Source organism: Myxocyprinus asiaticus, chromosome 25, assembly GCF_019703515.2.
Source record: "Myxocyprinus asiaticus isolate MX2 ecotype Aquarium Trade chromosome 25, UBuf_Myxa_2, whole genome shotgun sequence".
Classification (NCBI taxonomy): domain Eukaryota; kingdom Metazoa; phylum Chordata; class Actinopteri; order Cypriniformes; family Catostomidae; genus Myxocyprinus; species Myxocyprinus asiaticus.
In genome coordinates, this window is record NC_059368.1 from 43733283 (window position 1) to 43757446 (window position 24164).

General features: G+C 38.1%; 1 protein-coding gene across 1 annotated transcript; it reads left to right on the forward strand.

Annotated features, from left to right (window-relative positions):
• Window positions 1-552: 552 nt before the first annotated feature.
• On the forward strand, window positions 553-23884 carry LOC127415815 (BTB/POZ domain-containing protein 9-like). Its single transcript, XM_051654784.1, has 11 exons — window positions 553-744; window positions 2152-2344; window positions 6057-6420; window positions 9649-9916; window positions 10954-11173; window positions 14332-14451; window positions 14637-14746; window positions 14931-15120; window positions 17080-17187; window positions 22397-22475; window positions 22549-23884. The coding sequence occupies exons 2-11, from the start codon at window positions 2157-2159 to the stop codon at window positions 22678-22680; spliced, it is 1779 nt and encodes a 592-aa protein (XP_051510744.1). The 5' UTR covers window positions 553-744; window positions 2152-2156; the 3' UTR covers window positions 22681-23884.
• Window positions 23885-24164: the final 280 nt, after the last annotated feature.

The following is a 24164-nucleotide window of genomic DNA, read 5'->3' on the forward strand; positions in this document are numbered from 1 at the left end:
GACGCAGTCAATTGGGAGACAAAAAAAGTGTGTGTGTGTGTGAGTATGGGATAGAGGCTACATGTAAGTAACATATTTTATAAGAAATGTCAAATTCATAGATGTACAAAATAAAAAATATATAAAAATCTGCAAAATGTATAAAGCCAGTTAATGCCTGGGTCCAACTTTACCCACGAATCTAGAACGCAGAAAATTTAACAATTTGTTTTAAATATCTAATATTATTTATGCTCATGATAGTCCTGACAAAGCCACAAAGTTTGGTTCTTGTACTAAAAACAATGAGGTATTTAAAAATTATTACTTACCTGCTTTCCTTGGTCAAAAAAGACCCGAACACAAAAGGATGGTTAACACGATACTTTTGATAAAATATTTCATTAAAAACCCCAGATTTGTACAAAAATAAATCCATCTTTAAAACGGACCAGTTCCTTAAAATAAAGAAAAGTCATTATGATATTATTTGTTAAATGTTCGTTATATTGTGATTTCTATCTCCGACACACAGATGACGCTGTTTCCTCTGCTGCATCAACGAAACACATCAACATCCGGGTCACGTTCAGATCGGCTGGTGTCTCCAGAATCGAAACAGCAGCTATTGTATTTATTTAGTCCTTTATTTATTTGTTGTTCTGCCGTGTTTACTGCGAGTCCACTATTAATTCTTTATAATCTAGAACAATCGGTCTATATTACAGAAGACTGAGGAGTTTGAATCAGACGCACCTGCTGCTGGTATGTGATCAGCTCAGATAATTCTAGAAAACTACAATAATAATCGATATTATTTATATTATGCAATTGATGACCAATTTTTACCCATTTTCGTTGAAAAATACGCAATAAAACAAATCGTTTTGACATTGTAACCTGGATTTGCCCAGAATAAACCGACACAATAAAAGCAATTTTTTTTTAAATTCTTTAATCAAATGAATGATTAAAAGTGTTCAATTTGTAGCCGTTCAGGATGTTATTCATCTAAACAATTTTTTTTTTCTTCTATAAAACACATTTGAGTCCAGAATACTGATATTTTCTCAGAAAAGCATACAGTTCTATGATAGAGAGTGTTTGTGCTACAGGACTCTTCAGATTAAAAATTAATTTAATAGATTTAATATTGATTAGAATAATTACACTTTCATCAAATCAACAGATTCTTCGTTTGTTTTTATATTGTTTATTCAATAACATTTTTTCGCCTGACATACATAATTTGCTTTTCTTATAATCTCGATAAACTCAATTTAACTGTAATGATGTAATTTTTGTAGTGTATTGGCTAATAATAGAAGATGGTCACTTTTGGGTTTTACTAAATATTATTTTTATTTTTGGGGAAAAGTTATATTCATAAATGTAAATGCCAAACAACAAAAACATTATGTCTATTACCAAAATAATTATTGTAAAAAAAAATAAAAAATAAAAAAAAAGAGTTATTGTAAGTCCTTTAAAAATACTAGAAAAACTTTTAATTAAATTGAAGAATTGAATGTGCAGTAATGAAGTTCTTGTGCAGTAATTTGTCATCAATTTATATTATTAATATTGTTAATTTATAATGTATTAATTATTATAAATAACAAAGATGTACACCATTCATTTACTGAAAGCCAATGAATACATACGTATTTGTAAAATGTGAGATATAATAAAATGCCAGCAGTGATGGAAAAAGACCCTTTGCTGAAGTTGTGTCCCAAAGTTCTTTAACAATTTCTTTTTTACTCATATTGTCTTTATTGGTCTTAAGTGATTTTTGTTTTCTTTTTTTCTATCCTCATAAATTTTGGGACCAGAAAAAAGAAACACTTCAGTGGGTTCTTTAGAGCCATTGTGACCTGCAAAGGCAAACTGCAGTAACTACACATTTTGTTAAAGGTTATGACCAAAATCATGTCAGAAAAAACATAATGGGAAAACTGAAGTAACTACGAAGCCACACTAAAAGCATGCAACTGTGATAAAATTTTTCTCAGATTACCTGTTGGCTTAGTGACTGAGTAATTGTGAAATATTTCATTTTTATGCCTTTAATGAGTCAAATTTGACTTAAGAATCAGGTGGGTGCAGGATTAAAGGTTCATGGTCTGATGTTATTGATGTAATTGCTGTTTGCCCCATCTCTTGGTGCAGATGTGATGAGCAGTAACAGTCACCCCCTGCGGCCCCAGAGCTCCATGTCAGAGATCGATCATGTGCACCTGCTGTCGGAGCAGCTGGGCTCGCTGGTGTCTGGTCAGGAGTACAGTGACGTCACCTTCATTGTGGAGCAGAAGCGCTTCCCTGCACATCGGGTCATCCTGGCAGCACGATGCCACTATTTCAGGTACATCGGCGTGTTTGGGCGTGATCACACTGAAACTACAGGGCTTCACAAACTGTTTGGTTAACTGAAACCTTGTGAGGTACTCTAGGAGTATAGACCAAACCCGGAAGTTGAAGGGCCAGTTGCTGGAAAAAAGCTGCAGTAGATTGTTAGTAGAAGTGGGCGATTAAAACAATATATTGGGAGAAATGTGTCAATGCTAAAAATATTCAAGTTTAATCTATATCGCGGTTATGCAAAATGTGAGTTTGAGCTCCAAATAATTATAATCTGCCATTTGGACTGATCTATTTTTATCCGTCATCAGTTACTTTTGCGTTATTTTGCATTGCGTTTATTTTTTATTGAAAAATGATGCAGAGGAGATAAAATAGATTAAAAAAAAAAAATGATTTACTGTATAATTAGTTGTGATGGAGAGCCTGTGAGTTGGTCTCCATCACAGGATTTGAATGTGTTCAATGGAATTATTCATTATCTTACTCAACTTTTCAATATTTATTGTGTTTTATTGTGCAAATGTTTTTGTCTGTCCTATTTGCTGTATTCATTGGTGTTGTTTTAATTCTCATTTATCTTATGTTCTTTTGTATTTATTCCATGATATTGTATTTAAGAATGGAGAGGTGAGGGTTAATTTTAAGTTAAACAAAATAGTATGATCCGATTGATAAAGGTGGGAAAAATTGTGTATTTAAACCAGCCGCCACTAGGGGGAAAGACGAGATGGACGATGAGTGTTTGGAGCACACGGACAAGGTTGCTAGTGCTGCTTGAGCGCAATATACTCTGGCCTCCATTGTTTAGGGAGGGGAGTTGGTATTGCTGTTAGTACCAAAAACAGGTCTAGTTTTTTTTTTTTTATGTAACCTTGCTTTTATGAGTGCTTTTAAACACTATTTATTTGCACATTTTGCATCTCTGATGGATTAAATATCTTTTTGGAACACCATTACTTCTCTCAGGTGTGATTCTCCTTGTGACTGCTTGGTCCCTATCACATTAGTACATTTCTGATTAAGTAACTTTAATGCAATGTACAAGACTGTAAAAAGTTTTTTTGAAACGTGTCTACTAGAGGTCGACCTATAGTTGATTTTGCCGATATGATAATTGAGGTGATGAAAAAGGCCGATAACTGATTAATTAGACGATAGTTAAAAAATAAATCATAGTTTTTCCTTACTATGACGGGTACAGACAAAGAGGCTACAAGAGTCAGTAATTAATAAAATCCCAGATGCAGTTTATTGTTCAACCAAAATCCCAATAATACCCTGGGATTATAACATGGGACTTTTAACTACAAACAAGCCCAAAACTCTCGGAGACACTTATTTTGAAATGACAGAGACTTGGATCCGTTTCAATGCGCTAAGCTTTTATAGCCTAAATATTCACCACATGAGGTTTAATGAGGAATAAGGTTTTTTATTATTCACAAGATATTTACTTATTATCTCACTTATATACTTATTTATTTTTATACACAATTTGCAATCATATTTTAATCAAACTACACAATGACTTGAAGACTTTATTGATATTACAGTTTCATTTTCTGTAAAGCTACATTGACACGATGTGTGTGGTGAAAAGCACTATACAAATATAAATGACAAGATACAAAGTTAAAGACACGATGGATGTGCTGACGGGGGACATTTCCATATAGTCACATTTTGCTTTGCATGCACTCGCTTCAATTTAAAACACTTGATTATCTAATGGAAAAATGCAAAGAAGTGAGGAAAAAATATGCATGAACATTGTCAATGACGAAAGATTTAAATGCAGCAGACCCCTGATTGTTTTTATTTCACCTCTAGAAGCCGCTTTTATACTGTAGAATCTTCCAGCATCTGCAACAGAGGAGCATGGAGGAAAACAAATATATCTTCATAGATTTTTGTAGATAACCGATAGTTCCAAAAAGCAACTATCGGCACCTATTAATCGGTAAAACCATATATCGGTCTACCTCTAGTATCTACTTTTACCTTTGACATTTTTTTAATCACTTGGATCTACAGGTGCATCTCAATAAAGTAGAAATTCGTGGAAAAGTTCATTTATTTCAGTAATTCAACTCAAATTGTGAAACTCGTGTATTAAATAAATTCAATGCACACAGACTGAAGTAGTTTAAGTCTTTGGTTCTTTTAATTGTGATGATTTTGGCTCACATTTAACAAAAACCCACCAATTCACTATCTCAAAAAATTAGAATACATTATAAGACCAATAAAAAAAACAATTTTAATGAATTGTTGGCCTTCTGGAAAGTATGTTCATTTACTGTATATGTACTCAATACTTGGTAGGGGCTCCTATTGCTTTAATTACTGCCTCAATTCGGCATGGCATGGAGGTGATCAGTTTGTGGCACTGCTGAGGTGGTATGGAAGCCCAGGTTTCTTTGACAGTGGCATTCAGCTCATCTGCATTTTTTGGTCTCTTGTTTCTCATTTTCCTCTTGACAATACCCCATAGATTCTCTATGGGGTTCAGGTCTGGTGAGTTTGCTGGCCAGTCAAGCACACCAACACCATGGTCATTTAATCAACTTTTGGTGCTTTTGGCAGTGTGGGCAGGTGCCAAATCCTGCTGGAAAATGAAATCAGCATCTTTAAAAAGCTGGTCAGCAGAAGGAAGCATGAAGTGCTCCAAAATTTCTTGGTAAACGGGTGCAGTGACTTTGGTTTTCAAAAAACACAATGGACCAACACCAGCAGATGACATTGCACCCCAAATCATCACAGACTGTGGAAACTTAACACTGGACTTCAAGCAACTTGGGCTATGAGCTTCTCCACCCTTCCTCCAGACTCTAGGACCTTGGTTTCCAAATGAAATACAAAACTTGCTCTCATCTGAAAAGAGGACTTTGGACCACTGGGCAACAGTCCAGTTCTTCTTCTCCTTAGCCCAGGTAAGACGCCTCTGACGTTGTCTGTGGTTCAGGAGTGGCTTAACAAGAGGAATACGACAACTGTAGCCAAATTCCTTGACACGTCTGTGTGTGGTGGCTCTTGATGCCTTGACCCCAGCCTCAGTCCATTCCTTGTGAAGTTCACCCAAATTCTTGAATCGATTTTGCTTGACAATCCTCATAAGGCTGCGGTTCTCTCGGTTGGTTGTGCATCTTTTTCTTCCACACTTTTTCCTTCCACTCAACTTTCTGTTAACATGCTTGGATACAGCACTCTGTGAACAGCCAGCTTCCTTGGCAATGAATGTTTGTGGCTTACCCTCCTTGTGAAGGGTGTCAATGATTGTCTTCTGGACAACTGTCAGATCAGCAGTCTTCCCCATGACTGTGTAGCCTAGTGAACCAAACTGAGAGACCATTTTGAAGGCTCAGGAAATCTTTGCAGGTGTTTTGAGTTGATTAGCTGATTGGCATGTCACCATATTCTAATTTTTTGAGATAGTGAATTGGTGGGTTTTTGTTAAATGTGAGCCAAAATCATCACAATTAAAAGAACCAAAGACTTAAACTACTTCAGTCTGTGTGCATTGAATTTATTTAATACACGAGTTTCACAATTTGAGTTGAATTACTGAAATAAATGAAGTTTTCCACGACATTCTAATTTATTGAGATGCACCTGTAGATTGTTATCGACCAAACATTTCAAGATTATCCCGACATAAAGGTTCACTTACATCACATATCCATAGTGTGTAATGAAGTGACTGTCCTCCACAGAGCTCTTCTGTACGGCGGAATGAAGGAATCTCAGCCTCAGGCAGAGGTGTGTTTGGAGGACACACGAGCAGAAGCGTTTGGGATGCTGCTGCAGTATCTGTACACTGGAAGAGCCAGTCTGAGCTCTGCTCGAGAGGAAGTTCTGCTGGACTTCCTGGGTCTGGCCAACCGTTACGGGCTGCAGCTGCTGGAGGACTCCACATCTGAGTTCCTGCGGACGGTGCTCAACACTCAGAACGTCTGCCTGGTGTTTGACGTGGCCACTCTGTACTCTCTGACCGTGCTTGGTGCCGCCTGCTGCTCATACATGGATCGACACGCTCCAGATGTTCTGGCGTCCGACGGCTTCGTGACACTCTCCAAGGTAGCCGTGAGGGCCGTGAGACTCGAGGCCATGCGTCACAGTGATTTTACCACAGTCAGAGGGCGTTCTTCATGGGGTGACCGTGGTGAAATCTCGCATGGCCTCCGGGGCTTTTTTGCTCTGGCAACATCAATATGATTAAACATCAGTGTTCAATGAATGTTCAGTCAAATTTAAAGTAATAGTTCACCCAAAACTTCATTTGCCCCCATGTTGTTCCGAACCGGCATGATTTTCTTTCTTATGCGGAACACAAAAGTAGATGTTTTAGTGAATATCATGGTCCATCTTTTCAGTACAATGGCGGTTGATAGTGCCTCGCTTTAAAGCTTAAAAAAGGACCCAAAAGAATCATAAAATAAGTCCATGCAGTTCATGCATCATATTCCGAGTCTTCTGAAGGCAAACGAAAGGTTTTGGTAAAAAACATGCCAGAATTTAAGTCATTTTTAAAATCTTGATACACGTTCATGAGCGAATGAGGACATTTTTGGGTGAACTAGGAATGGGTGAATCGATCCTAAAGCATTGGTACTTACAATTCTAATGTTGTATCGAGAATATAGATCCAAACAAAAATATTGATTCTAACATTTTTTTTAACTAGTGATACGATAGTTAGGTTACAATGAACAGGAACATCAATTATGAGCTTCAAAGGAGTTTTTTTTTTTTTATATTTTAGCAAAAACTTGCACTAGATGGGAACTATGTTTTCTGCTCATCTTAACGAGCATAAATGCCATGGCTTTACTACAGTAATACTGTAGTATCCAAATAGTAACAATGGTTAATTTTGTGTTCACTGGTTAAACAATAGTTACTGTAGTAAAACCATGGTTACTTTTACGTAAACATAAACAAAACAGAAGTGTAATGCTTTTTTTTTTGGGGGGGGGGGGGATTTCTTCACTTTTTCTCCCCAATTTGGCATTCCCAATTCCCAATGGGAATCCTCGTGGTGGCGTAATGGCTCGCCTCAGTCCGGGTGGTGGAGGACGAATCTCAGTTGCCTCTGCTTCTGAGACAGTCAATCCGCGCATCTTATCACGTGGCTTGTTGAACGCATTACCGCAGAGACCTAGCGCATGTGGAGGCTCACGCTATTCTCCGCGGCATCCACGCACAACTCACCACGCACCCCACCGAGAGCAAGAACCACATTATAGCAACCACGAGGAGGTTAACCCAACATGACTCTACCCACCCTAGCAACCGGGCCAATTTGGTTGCTTAGGAAGCCTGACTGGAGCCACTCAGCATGCCCTGGATTCGAACTTGCGACTCCAGGTGTGGTAGTCAGCGTCTTTACTTGTTGAGCTACCCAGGCCCCCTAGAAGTGTAATACTTTTCTGTTTAGGCCCATAAATAAAAAAACAAAACAATAATGACTTGAATTATGACAAAAAAAAATTATATAAAATGTTTTCTATTTTATCCCAAGAAATTGCCAAAAAAAAAAAACTGCAGGCTGTTTACAGTAGGGATGGGCTCGAGTAATCGGACATGGCTGCAATGATCAATCATGAAAACGATGATCGATAGTGATCTCACATGATAGACAGATGTGCGTTGGGCACATTCAGATTTGGACAGCGAATCTTCACATAATGATAAAATATGATGCATTATATTTTGAATCTTTTGTACATTTTGTAACATATTATTTTATAACAGCCTATAATAATGAATAGACGATACACTGGAACTCCAAGGCACAATGTAGCAGCCATAGATGTTTGTCAGACATTTTATTATATATACAGTCATGAACATGTAATCGCCCCTCGAGTACTCGACAAGTACTCGAGTAATTAGTCCGAGTACTCGAGTAGACAAAATGACCAAAATTCCCATCCCTAGTTTACAGTTGTCAGGAAATGTGCGGTCACAGGTGTGCAAAATTAGGTGGGCTCAACCAATCAGGAGTTGGAACAATCTGTTTCATAAATCACCTTGTGACAGATCACAAGCTCTTTACTGAAGGAGGAAGCGAGGGCCGGGTAAAATGTCCAACGTAAGTCTCTTTATTCAAGCACTTTTCAGTGTAACACAAAACGGTTTGCTTTTCAGCGTCTCTCTCTCTCTCTCTCTCCTCCGGCGGTCTGGACTCATTTTTATCCCTCTCCAGCTCTCAATGTAACACAGAACAGCTGTTAGAGATAATTTCCCACAGGTGTCAATCCTTACCATTAGTTTTTCTTCATTTTGGTCACATTTTGGCTTTTTAAAATTGAACATTATATTTTGTTACATGTTAATTGTTTAATTGCACAATTTATACTATTTACAATATTTACATTGATTTGCTGAACATGTGCTAAAAACCGGTACGGTTTCTTTAACAAACCCGGCATTTCTGTAAAGCGTGTCTGTAAATGAGCGCATATTAACCAGAGAGACTCGAACGGATTTATCTCATCCGTGCTATTTGTTATTAGAATGATGTTTTTTTGTTGTTGTTCATGCAGTAAAATGATCTCGCTGCTGAACATCTTCACCACTATACTACTCAATCACTGTGTGATATCTAAACATGTACCTGCCAGTGGAGAATCACACACATTTTTACTCGCATAGCGCGAAATGTGAGTTATTTCCTCTCATTGCAGTAATGTTGTGCATAAAGTAAAAGATCGATCTTGGGATTTAAGAATCGATATCGAGATCATTCAAATGAAGATTACAATGTCAACATAAATCAAAATTGACCATATGAACGTCCTCGATACATGTTTCAGCTCTTATTGAGCATGATTCATGTCTTCATAATTTTTCATCACAATGTCATAACTTGTTCCGCCTCTGAACGACTTTCCTTCTCGGCTGATGGTTAATGATAATATAAGTTTGATTGGTTCATTTTACTGCAGGTACTGCAGCCTTTCTAAAATCTTGCTAATAGTTCAAACAGCAATTTAAAGCTGGAACTTTATCTTCAGCCTCCATGTCAAAAAGCTGGCAGGATCATTCACAATCAGGTCTGACTCCATTCTCGTATGGAACGGCCACTTTTCACCATCCAATCAAACTTGTTGATGGGTAAAAAATATTTTTTTTCCTGGAATAACATGTAACACTCTGGAACGGTACAGAAATAGAATGGTTTGCAAACGCTGTTTCATGTTGACTTTAATAAATAAATTGATGCCTAACAATGCCAGTGTCGCAGACTTTTGTCTGCTTTAATTGAAGTGTTTGTTAACTGTTCTCCTGTTTGATTTACAGGCTGCTCTGCTGACGGTCGTTCGCCGGGACTCGTTTGCTGCCAGCGAGCGGGAGATTTTCCAGGCTTTAGCACGCTGGTGTCGGCAGAACGGTGAGGGGACGGCCACACAGGACGTGATGTCAGCGGTGCGTCTTCCACTTATGACGCTGACGGAGATGCTGAATGTGGTGAGACCCTCGGGTCTGGTTAGTCCTGATGACCTTCTGGATGCAATTAAGATGCGTTCTGAAAGCCGAGATATGGACCTGAACTACCGCGGCATGCTGAGTGAGTCATTCATTTACGTCACTGTGCATCAGGGATGGGTATAAACGGTTTTGTGCCGCTCTGTATTGAAGCTTTTCTTGTTCTTTTCTTTTACAGTTTTGTGAGATAAGAGGTAATAGTTATTAAGCCTATTTATTTGATGTAATTGATGAATATCTGTTAGTTACCCTGTTAAAAGGCTGTGCTCAGCATCCATCCTGTAAATCTCTGTAAGACACATTTGATTGGGTAACATGGACATAATGCAGTCTAGTTATACATGGGTTCATTAACACTGGCTAGTCGACTAATAGCTCAAACAAGGCACGACTATTCGATTATGAAAATAGCTTGTTTTGCACATCCCTAGGACCTTTTACCTGCAAATTCTGTATTACAGAGTCAAACAACTGTCATGCCAGACACATCGGCTCTTCAGTAAACATTTCTTTCTGAGGAAAAAGGGTTTAACACAGCTAAATTTATCATAACATCAAATCGCAATACATATCGTTAAGATATGTTGAGTTAAGAGTTGGTCAGATTGTGAAGTCCAGTTTCCAGCTTTTAAACAACATCTTTTTTGTTTCAGTTAAGTATTTTTTATTTATAAATTAGCCTGCAGTTTCAGAATAAAGTGTTAAAAGGCAAAAAGTATCAGAATTGACCACTGTGAGCTGTGAATTATCGGTTATTGGTATCGGCCCAAAAATGTAATATCTGTGCATTTCTAGTCAAATAAAATGGAAGCATAATTTTATGCTTATTGTGTGTCGTCGTTAGCTTAGCAACATGCTAACGGCACACTCAGTGGAAAACAACTTTGAGTGAAGTCTATCATGCAGAGCACTATTTGAGCACAAAGGTGCTGCCTGTGTACTGTAGAGTTTTCCTGATCTGTCACTTATGAGGTTCTCTTTCAGTCAGCTCCCTGCAGTTTGGAACAGAGTCACTGAGTGCTTTTTTTCATTTTAACAGTACGCTTTTGAAAGGCTGCTCTCTGTTTGATCATTAACTGGGGAACATCCAGACATGGTTATTTGTGTTTGTGTGTGCAGTTCCTGAGGAGAACATAGCCACGATGAAGCATGGTGCTCAGGTGGTAAAAGGGGAGCTTAAATCTGCTCTGCTTGATGGAGACACACAGAACTATGATCTGGACCATGGCTTCTCCAGACACCCCATAGAGGAGGATGGCCGTGCAGGGATTCAGGTCAAACTGGGCCAGGCTTTCATTATCAACCACATCCGCATCCTCCTGTGGGACCGGGACAGCCGGTACATCTCCCTCTCTCCACCCCCACCAAACCACTTAATATTTCAACTATCTTCTTAATCTGAGGATTAGGGGTGTAAAGATAGATTGTGCTACAATATATCACTATACAAAATTGTGACGTCATGCATCGTGGATGTGAAAAATAGATCGCAAAATAACATTTAGAGTTAACTTTATCCATTTCTTTTTCTTTTTTTGGGGGGGGGGGGGATTTTCTCCCCTTTTTCTCCCAATTTGGAATGCCCAATTCCCAATGTGCTTTTAAGTCCTCGTGGTCACGTAGTGATTCGCCTCGGTCTGGGTGGTGGAGGACAAATCCCAGTTGCCTCCACGGCTGAGACCGTCAACCCATGCATCTTATCACATGGCTTGTTGAGCGCGTTGCCATGGAGACATCCACCGCGGCAACCACGCTAAACTCACCACGCGCCCCACCGAGAACGAACCACATTATAACGACCACGAGAATGTTACCCCGTGTGACTCTACCCTCCCTAGCCAATTTGGTTGCTTAGGAGACCTGGCTGGAGTCACTCAGCACGTCCTGGGATTCAAACTAGCGAACTAGCGAACTCCAGGGGTTGTAGCCAGCATCTTTACCACTGAGCTACCCAGGCCCACTAACTTTATCCATTTCTATTAATTTTGACCAACAAAGAGTTTAAACAACAGAGAGTGGAGTCAACGTAGATCTAGTCTCAGCCTGACGGCATGCCCACAGTCTATGTACTAACTGTCTGACGCTTATAGCACACAAAATTGGAAACACTTTTCAGTCCAGTCAGACCAAATCTGATTGGCTGACTTCTACAGGATTTCCGAGAGCTTAGTTTGTGCTGGTCCGGGTAGAAGCAAGAGTTGAGTTCTCAAGGTTCCGTGTTGATACAATAAGTGCTTTTGAGGACTAAAAAATCACAGAATTTGCCCAAGTTTGCCAGGTTAGTCACATCAACTCTTTTAAAGATATTCAGTGTTTTGTTTGAGGCATGTAGCAGAAAGTAAAGCAGATATCCATGAGCAGAGCTGTATATTCTGCTTTGTTTACTTAGGTATGTTTGTGAAATACTCTGTAATGAGGTTCTGTGCTGTACTTGTTTTCTGTGCAATTGACCGCAGAGACTCGCGCGCCATTATATAAATTATTTATTTTCCCATGCCGGTCTTTTCTTATGGTATGAGCCGTCTCCGATAACCCTGCCCCTAAACATCACGTAATGACAAACCCAGCTGTGACTGGTCACTTTACATGTCAGTTAGATGGCTTTTCATGCCTAATTGGCGGTTCTTTGCTAATGTTAGCTGCGAAAGACCCCAGATCTTTGCTTCACGAGACTAATGTAGACCTAATGCGTCATTACTCACTAATTACATCATATGCCAATTTATTAATCAAATTAATTGTAATTAATCACATATACCAATATTTACCTACAGGACCCAAATAAAAATAATTAGATATAGAATTATTAAGTAATTATAAATATATAATAAATATAATTCAGATTATTAAAATATGCATTACTTTATTGTGGCAGACCATTGATTAGGCAATGCATAAAGTGGCTTTAGAAGTTAATTTACTGTTTATTTTCCATATCACTAAACATGGGCATATCACTGGACTACAGTTCACAGCAATCCATTTTGCAATTTAATTCGCCAATCTGTCCGAGATAAACTCTTATAATGAATCTTTCATACGTCTACATTATGTGCATGCGACAGACCACTTTGGATGCGTCATAAACACAGTGGTTTTAGAATACTGTGTGAAGTTAGATATAGTTTGAATCTTATAAAAACATGTCTCCAGACCCTTCCATTCAGATTGTGCTCGGTCGCAAGAACATGTCCTCGGGCGAATTCCAAACGGTGTTTTTGTGCCCTTGAAGGGCACTGCGGGAACGGGACGCCACACGAAGAGGCGTTCCAAACAAAAGTGAGCAACTCAATCCCTCACGAAGGGCCCTTCCTCAAGGACATTAGTGAAGGGTACATGCGATGGTCACTTCAAAGATATTTACCATTTGTGATCACATGACTCCGGGTGGCGTGTCCTCTCGATATATTTTGAAGCAATGTAGTCAGTAAAAATATATTCTATGTTCAAACGCTCGGGCATGCGTTATAGCCCTTTTGTAGCAGATACGCCGCCGCCTCCGCAGTTTACATTCCTCCTTATACATTAGATTGTAGACAGCCGTAAGCAAAGATACTCTAAAAACAGGATTATGCTTACTGCCCCCTGCTGTCTGAGACTCATAAAAACATGAAGGTGCGATTACAAGCTTGAGTTGATCTGAAGGTAGGAATAATTCCAGGGGAATAATTAATTGCTGAAATGTTTTGACTGCTTTATTTTTATATAATTATTTGCACTGGATTCATGCATTTAATCGAGTACTAATACTGAATAATTAGAGCTGTCAAAATTAATGTGTGAACACATGCAATTAATTCAAAATGTTTAATATATTAATTTGTGATTAACACATTTACTGATTTGACATTAGATTCTGACATTTTATTGAGCTCCGTGTGAGTTCTGAACACTGGTTGGAGAGGGACAAAACCTTTGTGAAGTGTCAGATCATTACACTGACGCACACACAACAACACTGTGTCAATGATCAAGTGATGGAGAAAGCACGTCTTGACAGAAGTTTTTTATAGGGAGGACTAGTTCTTTTAATTTGTCAACCTCTCTCTTAGACTTTGGAAAACATTAAGTGTTTCTTGAATTGCTGCTGTTTTAGTGCATTTCTGTATTTACTCAGTGAAATATTTTGTTTGGAAAATGTTATTAAAATATAATTTTAATTTTTTATACATATTGTTTTATTTTCTAAGAAGGAAATAAGTGCGTTTTGACAGGAAAAGACGGAAATATAGAGTAAAATTTCAGCACTTCCAAAATCTGCGATTAGATATTTTAATCAACTGGGATGACTTAAGCAACAATTACGTATACTTAAACATTTGAGGTTGTTCAAATACTTAATCCTAAATATGGGCAATAATAGTAATAGTGATTACTGCCTTAGCAAGCACCGCTTATGATTATTTCTGTAACTTCAAGTGTTGTATTTAGTTTACATTGAGGTTATTGAACAGAAGGTGATTATGAGTTAATTCGGTGCTCTTTCTCCCCCTGTAGGTCGTATTCATATTACATTGAGGTGTCTATGGATGAGCTGGATTGGGTTCGAGTTGTGGATCATTCTAAGTTCCTGTGTCGGTCCTGGCAGAATCTGTACTTCTCTCCCCGTGTGTGCAGGTAAATCTGCGTGGATAACATATCAACATGTGTCACCACTTTTTGCACCTGTTATTTGCCTAAATTCATTCAATCACTTTCCAGAATTATGGTACTAGAATCGCTCATGTTGATAATCACTATTATTGTCTTATATTATATAAAACCACTTTAACTCACTAAACAATGTCTCCTTTATGTCATAGGTATGTGCGGATTGTAGGAACACACAACACTGTAAATAAAGTCTTCCATCTGGTGGCCTTCGAATGCATGTTCACTAACCGTCCGTTCACTCTGGAGAAAGGTATTTTGGGTAAGGACAATATCGGTTGAAATCCCTCTTATTTCAACAACATTTTATTTGTGAATAAGAATCTGCCTGCTGGGCGATATTCTGTATTGAGTTTTTGCATTAGGCAACTTAATGTAATATTTATATATTTAAATTATCTTTTAAATGCTGAGATGAATCCCTTGTGTCCTGCACGTATTCAAAGTGCCCAGTGAAAATGTGGCGACCATCTCAGCATGTGCGAGTGTGATTGAGGGCGTGAGCCGCTGCAGGAACGCCCTGCTGAATGGAGACACCCGAAACTACGACTGGGATTCAGGCTACACGTGTCATCAGCTGGGCTCAGGAGCCATTGTCATTCAGTTGGCTCAACCCTACGTCATCTGCTCTCTACAGTAAGAAATATACCTTACAAACTGACGAACGAAGAGTTGCAATGACGAAAACTGAACTGTGTCTTTTTTTTCTGTTAAATCAAAAAATATACGGAGCCCCTTAGAGGACAGGAAGGGAATTCATTTTCTGAAATAGTTTTGCGTTCCCTCACAATATGTTTTATGTCCCTTTGCAAAAAGTTTTTTGTTCCTTTGCAATAAGTTTTGCAGTAGTTTGCATTCCCTCATATTATGTTTTGCGCCCCTTTCAAATAAGTTTTGCGTTCATTTGCAATAGTTTGCGTTCCCTCGCTAAAAGTTTTGCGTTCATTTGCAATGGTTTGCATTCCCTCGCAATAAGTTTTGTGTCCCTTTGCAATAAGTTTTGTGTTCATTTGCAATAAGTTTTGCGTTCATTTGCAATAGTTTGCATTCCCTCGCAATATGTTTTGCCTCCCTTTGCAATAAGTTTTGCCTCCCTTTGCAATAAGTTTTGCACCCCTTTCAAATAAGTTTTGCGTTCATTTGCAATAGTTTGCGTTCGCTTGCAATACGTTTTGCGTCCCTTTGCAAAAAGTTTTTTGTTCCTTTGCAATAAGTTTTGCGTTCATTTGCAATAGTTTGCATTCCCTCGCATTATGTTTTGCACCCCTTTCAAATAAGTTTTGCATTCATTTGCAATAGTTTGCGTTCCCTCTCAATAAGTTTTGCGTCCCTTTGCAATACATTTTGCGTTCATTTGCAATAGTTTGCGTTCCCTCGCAATAAGTTTTGCGTCCCTTTGCAATAAGTTTTGCATCCCTTTGCAATAAGTTTTGTGTTCATTTGCAATAAGTTTTGCGTTCATTTGCAATAGTTTGCATTCCCTCGCAATATGTTTTGCGTCCCTTTGCAATAAGTTTTGCGTTCATTTGCAATAGTTTGCATTCCCTCACATTATGTTTTGCGCCCCTTTCAAATACGTTTTGCGTTCATTTGCAATAGTTTGCGTTCCCTTGCGAAAAGTTTTGCGTTCATTTGCAATAGTTTGCATTCCCTCGCAATAATTTTTGCGTTCCTTTGCAGTAAGTTTTGCGTTCATTTGCAATAGTTTGCGTTCCCTCGCAATAAGTTTTGCGTCCCTTTGCAATAAGTTTTGCGTTCATTTGCAATAGTTTGCATTGCCTCGCAATAAGTTTTGCGTCCCTTTGCAATAAGTTTTGCATCCATTTGCAATAAGTTTTATGTTCATTTGCAATAAGTTTTGCGTTCATTTGCAATAGTTTGCATTCCCTCGCAATATGTTTTGCCTCCCTTTGCAATAAGTTTTGTGTCCCTTTGCAATAAGTTTTGCATTCATTTGCAATAGTTTGCATTCCCTCACATTATGTTTTGCGCCCCTTTCAAATAAGTTTTGCGTTCATTTGCCCTAAGGTTTGCTTTCCTTTGCAATAGTTTGTGTTCCCTTACAATATGTTTTGCGTTCCTTTGCTATATGTTTTGCATTCATTTGCAATAGTTTGCATTCCCTCGCAATAAATTTTGCACCACTTTGCAATAGTTTGCATTCCCTCACAATATGTTTTGCATTAATTTGCAATAGTTTGCATTCGTTTGCAATAAGTTTTGCATTCGTTTGCAATATGTTTTGCGTTCATTTGCAGTAGTTTGCGTTCCCTCACAGTAATTTTAGCATCCCTTTGCAATAGTTTGCATTCCCTCACAATAAGTTTTGTATTCTTTTGCAATAGTTTGCATTCCCTCGCAATAAGTTTTGCTTTCCTTTACAATAAGTTTTGTGTTCATTTACAGTAGTTTGCATTCCCTCACAATAAGTTTTGTGTTGCTAACCCAGACCCTTGGGATGTGTAATTTTTCTGTGGCACTAGAGCACCAAATCAAAAATAATGATTCTCTCCAAATATGTTTCAGACATTAGTTTGTAAAGGACTTTTTTGCTTTTTGACTTATTCATGTCTGAGTGTTTGTGAAATGTTTCAGGCTGTTACTCTGGGACTGTGATGAACGCTCATACAGCTACTACATCGAAGTGTCCACCAACCAGCAGCAGTGGACTAAAGTGGTGGACCGCACAAAAGTGGCCTGTCGGTGAGCACTTCCATCTTTCGTTCCCAAATGTCTGTTAGGCCATAAACATAGTCAACACAAGTACACAAACACAGACACAGTGAATACTTGGCTTATGCATTGCAAGTGCGTGTTTCGGTTGTGCATTCTTAAAAAAATTTTGTGTTACTGTGGTGGTAACCAACCTGAGTACTCAAGGGCATAATAGAGTTACATTCAGATGTCTGTGTCATTTAACCAGATGTGGTATTAAGGTTGCTATCTATAAACATATAAAGTTTACTGTTGCTCTGTCATGACAGGGGTAAACCTGAAAGTGAAAACTGACTGTAGAAGAAGACTTGTTAAAACACTTTTCACACTCTCACTGGTTTATTTGATTTGTCTACTAGCAATGTCCAACAGTGTGTGCACATGCATCACAGGAGATTTATGTCATTTATGTCATGAAAATTCATTTCCATCACATCTCAAATTCTGTATTGTGTTTAATATAATTCTGGAAATGATGCTAATGGAAATGATATTTTTAACGCTTTTCAAATAAAATGAACGACTCTTGTCTTGCTAAGACTAATTTCATAGCTAACATTTTATTTATCCTAAATACACACAATTGAATCATATTTTCACACTATTTTCATGATTTGGCAAACTTACAGCTTGATTGGAAATGACACCCAATAAAAAGTCCCTTGATTTTTCTTTGTTTTGTCTCATATTTCATGCTTTTCACTGACACTTTTGTCCAGCTGATTAACAAGTACACTAACTTTTGAAAAAAATATATTAGGGGTGAAATTGTTTGGTGTGGTGGAAATGACACTTAATATTGAAAGTCTGGGTCTGGGACAAGGCTACATCTACTGTATACATAAAAGGCATTTGAAAAGTACCAAAAATAAATGATGAAGGCCTTGTGAAAAGTTTCCATTTCAGTTTTAATGAGACCTTCATATAACAGAAAGAAAAAGTGTTTGAAACGACCTGAAGTTGAAGAAACACTCATGTACAGTTGACACTGCAGCTGCTCTTGTGGCTGTGAATACAACATGTTTTTGCGTTGCATTATGAATCACGTGCTGACACATTTTAGAATGCACCAGTGGGAGAAATTAAGCTTGTATAGTTAAGTGTTTGTGTTCATCTACTGATGTAAGGTAACAGAATACTTCACCCAAAATTATAAATGACGTTATTATTCACTTAACACCATGTCATTCCAATCCTTTCTGTGGAACTCAAAATAAGTTTTTTAAGAATCTTCACACAGAAGTTTCCATGCGACAAGAGTTCATATGTGAGCACGTCTGTCAAACTCTAAAAAGGTCACCAAAAAACAATCAAAAGAGCACCAATAAAATATCACTCATGTCCATACATCTAGTATAACAACTCTTTAAAGCCATACAACAGCTTTTGTATCATTTTATTTTTATGATCATTTCACAAAAAGAAATAAATGTTTAACATATCAACCATTAAGTAAAAAAAAAAAGGAAAAAACACATATGGGTTATCCTCTCAGCCATTTACACAAATGTATAGAATTAAAGACCTGCAATAATTATTTGGTGTCTTCACCAACATACATTCTCCATTTAGCTGAGTAACTTAAAAATGAATCATTTCAAGCCTTAAATTAAATATCAGTTTCTCCATACAGTAAATTACTTTGACATCTTCTGTCCATTGTCCATGTAAGGGGGGATCTGGCTTGTACCGATTTCTAGTAATGGACATTTTACAAGCAATAAGTAGTATCTTGACAAGATACACATCCTCCTGCAGCACAGGAAATATCAGGTACAGTATAGAAAAATCCTTCAGGATCTTGTGTTCTAAACTCCTTTTAAAGGAATAGTTCACCCAAAAATAACAATTCTCTCATCATTTACTCACCCTCATGCCATCCCAGATGTGTATGACTTTCTTTCTTCTGCAGAACACAAATGAACATTTTTAGAATATTTCAGCTCTCTTTCACACCCACACCTGGATTATGGATTAAACCACCAGAGTCATCTGGAGTACATTTATGTTGCCCTTATGTGGATTTTGGAGCTTAAAAATTTTGGCACCCATTCACTTTAATTGTATGGACCTACAGAGCTGAAATATTCTTCTAAAAATCTTAATTTGTGTTCAGCAGAAGAAAGAAAGTCATACATGTCTGGGAGGGTGAGTAAATTGTAAAAAAAATTCATTTTTGAGTGAACTATCCCTTTAACATCTAATAAAAAAGTATCCCAGAAAAGTATTTTTGGGCAACTCCAAAACATGAAAGTGATCAGCATCTACATGCCTACACATCTCATTGTTCTCTCTTTACACTGTCAGACAAACTATTGATTGCCAGTGCTGAAGCATTTTACCAATCAGAAATTAGCATAAATATTCCTGATTCAAAGCAATGGCCAGCATCTTCCAATCACTGCTCCCTTGCTCTCTATTTAGTGAATGACTTAACCTCCAGCGTGCGGTCTGTCTGCACTGGCCTCAGAACAGTTCGAAATGCACTTATTTTCATTCTAACTCCATATAACGCCTCTATAAGAAAAAAAATTGGATGGCTACATTGATTCTCAATGTGAAAATGCACAATAAGGAAATATAGTCCTATAATTTCGTCTGGTCATTGTGTTTAACTGGGTGCTGTTTCGTGATAAATCGCTCAAATTTTCTAAATGTTATATCGGATGAAACTAGAGACTCTAATCTTTTGATTCAAACAGGTTTCAATGTAAAAACCTAAAGAGGTTTCTTACCAGATGTAGTTTTGTTATTGTTTCTTCCAAAGACAAACTCTGCTGTGATCGGTGCCATGTTGTTTTGTCACATGACTCGGTGCGTCAAAATTTGAACCCTTTACTGACAGTAACAGTGTCCTTGTCACTTATTTTCTTTACAGCTTTCAAAACAAACTGAGTTTGGGATAAGGATTGCTACACCCTTTCCTATGACCGTTTTTAAAGGGCTATGAAAAATTGTTTCTAAAACCAAAATTCTTTAGTTTTTCATGCTCTTGTTTAAAGGAAGATGTGTTTCCTGAAAGAATATCACCTGCGCCTTTTCTTTCTTAATTTTTTCTAGAATGTTACCACGTTTTACTGGGTTACAGTCCATCTATATACTGTGAGACAACCTTTGTTTCTTTTTAACACATAAAATTGAAATTAAAGGGAACAGTTCAAAGTTCATGTTATGATCCAGTCTTTGTATACAATCACATTTTGATTTCAGTAATAAGCAAAATCATCCATCAAGACTTGCGCTGAAATTCCTGAAGTCTTTCTCTCACTCACTGAGTTTCCTTCGAGTATTTGCTTCTATCGTGTTGCCAGGCCATACACCAGGGGCGGACTGGGTACAGAAATCGGCCCGGGATTTTACGTAAAAACTGGCCCAAGTTGTTGGGGGGGTTGGGTGACAGAGGTAAATTTGGCCCAAAAGTTGTTGAGGAGGGGTCCTTTTCTGCATATCGCTGCCCCCTTCGGCATAATGCGGCGCTGTTTTGGGGCCCGTTCTGCATAACGTGGTGGCCAATTTCAGCTTATCGAGGCCCATTCGGCTCTGTTTCGCAGCCAGCATTTCAGGAAAATTTGCGGTTCTCCCGATGGCCAGTCCGCCCCGCCACACTCTGCTGCAGTCGCTTCTCCGTGGGGTCAGCTCCTGATTCCGCCACATCTCCAACTTCATTATCCGATGTAGGCCTGTTCCTGAGTAGCCCAGGGTCCATCACCTGGCGAGCAGCTTCACAGCGGGTATAGTTCATCTGTGGCCCGTCTCTCCAGTGATTGTCTGAAACCGAATCTGCTTTTCTTCCAGGATTTTCTGAATCCCAGAATAGGCTTTTTTTATCACTTCTGCAGCATAGTCGTGATCAAATGACAGCGCAGAGCCTTGTACGTGTATCTGCTTTTGCCAGGCCTGTTTCAAAACTGACTCTTTCATTGTGAACTGTAGAAAGTTCATAATTTATTTCAGTGGCGAGTTTGGATTCAGTTTCTGGACTAAGGCTTTGTGTGCATGTTGAATTTGAAGATTAATGTCAAGTCCGAGCTCAGTTTTACAAGCCTCTATGAGCTGGCGATGGAGCTGGCACCCTCTGGTACCCCGTCGATTCAGATGTTGTTTCTTCTCCATCTTGATTCCAGGCAGCGTTCGCTTCAACAGCCCGTAATGTAATGAACTGCGTAATGAACTACCATTGTATGGAAAGAGCTGTGAAACATTTCTGCTTTGGAGAAACTTTATGTAAACGAGAACACCATTTTCTGTATGCCCCTTAAGGGATTAAGAGAAAGCGGTTTAATGCACCCAGGTTTCACAATGAGAACGTGGCTTATGTGATCATGTAAATGCTTGAGTGGCATTCTTACAGGTTTTTGAAGAATGCGTATGTGTGTGAACAGACTGGATAACAAACGTCATCGGATGAAGCCCACCAACAAGTCAACACAGCGGAATGAATCCAACATTTCTGCAAGTACAGTGGGAAAATCACATACACTATAAACTATACACATTTATACACACCAATGTAAAATATCGACTGTCTCTCACGTTTGTGACTTGTATATGCGCTCGTACATTGGGGGAATCCTGGTGTTTGACATAAGAGGAAAACCCCACTATTGCAGCGCAATTCCGCTGCCGGTCCCGATAGAAAGTGAAGGAAACAAACACAGCAACAACCCTGGAATATCTGGGAATAAAGTGAAGAAACAGAGAATAAAATAGCAAAGTCTTCCTCAGATGCCATGTTTGTTATTTACACAAGCGTTGCAGGGAAATTATGTTGCTGTGGAGAAAGCTGCTTACTGACCGAGCTGCATGTATACAGGAGTAGAGTACGCCGCTCATACAGTACAGGTGAAACGGAACGCTGTTTTCTCGCAATAAGCCGCTTTTTGGTGTCCATGTAAATGTAGTCAAAGTCTTACATTTTGGTCTGTTCCTCACCCAAAGCCATCATATGACCAAAGCCATTTTTTTTTTTTGTCCTTTTTGGTGCTGGACAGCCGTGGTCACAATGAACTACCATTGTATGGAAAGAACTGCATAACAATTCTTCAGAGATTTCTCCTTTTCTGTTCCACTACAAAATAACATCATATGAGTTTGGAATGACATGGGGGTGAATAAATATTTACATAATTTTCAATGTGGTGAACTTTTCCTTTAATATGAACCTTAAATTAATGTTATATCATGTGATGTCCATCAGATCCTGGCAGATGCTCACATTTGACAGACATGCAGCGTCTTTTATTCGGATCGTGGGAACACACAACACTGCAAATGAGGTATGAATGTTTGAAATGATGCTGTGATAGCATAAAATAATTCAGTTTATGATGTGACCTGTGATTGGTGCAGGTGTTTCACTGTGTGCACTTTGAGTGTCCTGCACAACTCAATAATGAAGTCATGAAGGGGAGCCCAGGACACACGTCCCCCGAATCCACTTCATCCCAACAATCTCGACCTGCTTCCAGCCAGCCTTCATAATCTTCATCATCAATCATAATCATCTTCACACACCCCACAGGAACAACTCTGCCAAAGGAAACATGAACGTCAAGATGGACACAGCACTAGCACTGCTGAACTTTTACCACAGTACTGAGGGCACAGAGCAGTTTATGCATCATTTACTCAGCCTCGTGTCATTCCAAACCTGTATGACTTTCTTGACATGAAACACAAAAGTAGATTAGACCGAGTGTTCAGCCTCATCACCATTCACTTTCAGTATGTGGAAAAAAGATGCAATGAAAGTGAATGGTGACTGAGACTAACATGTTGCCTTACATAATCTTTAGTGTTCCACAGAAGAAAGTTTTACATGTTTGGAGCAAAATGAGGGTGAGGAAATTACTTACATTTTTTTTATTTCATGGGTGAACTATCCCTCTACGATACAGTTAGTGATGAACAGATTAGCACTTGTCTTGTTGTTGTAGGTCACATCCTCCTTATGTCACTTTGATTTTTGATTTCTGAATAAGCTATTGGCTGTTATTTTATTTTTATTGCCCAGGTTTTATCAAATAATTTGTTCTTATTTTGATTAAGTGTTATTTATTAGTAGGTAGTTTTCTTGTTATTGTATTTGTAAGTTAATCTGAATTGTTCTTATAGCATCTTAAAACAGTAATATTTATTCTAAGTTGTGACTTAGTAGATGTTTTCTCACTTAATATATTTTCTTTTGGGGGGGGGGGGGGGATTTAAGTTGCACTATAAGAATGGTACATAATTGAAATACTTCTTCTGTTGACCTTTATTTAGATGCATCCAAACTTATTAAACAATGCATTTGATCCTAATTAAATTAAAGTTAATCTTTTACTGAGTTCAGTGTTGTATTTCTAGACTTTTCCTCTAGACTTTTTCAACAAACTTTTAACAAATCTCTCTCTTTCTCTTTCTCTCTCTCTTGTTCTTGAACTCTGTAGATTATGTTCTTTAAACTGGTCTTCCAAGATTTAGAAAATGTTTTAGCATGTTATTTTGATTGGGTTGCACTGAACTGAACTGAACTGATTTCCTTGATGCTGATACAGACACAGTACAGGTTTGTCTGTAAGTGCACATTTTATAAGGCTGTAAATAGCATTACATGTCAGGATGGCGTGGAGCATTTTTGAAGCTGTGCATATTCATCTTAGTTTGTATCTTTTGAACTTACTCGTAAATAAAGTGTTTATTTCCAAATAATACACATTGATGTTGTCTTGAAATGAAGCATGTTTTTCATAAACCATAGTCATGAATGTATATTGAAGTTTGGCAGTTGCACTCAAAGCATATACCACATTTGTTAGTTGTTCAAAGCAGGCAACTAAATAATGACTCGAATTAACAAAAGACATTGGCCTGGAAAGATTTTAAGTTGAATGCAATTAGACTTTTAGACAGGACCTATGGATGGTCAAAACATTTACTTTGGTGTGGTTCTCCAACATGTCAGCTATACCAGGAAAAAAGAA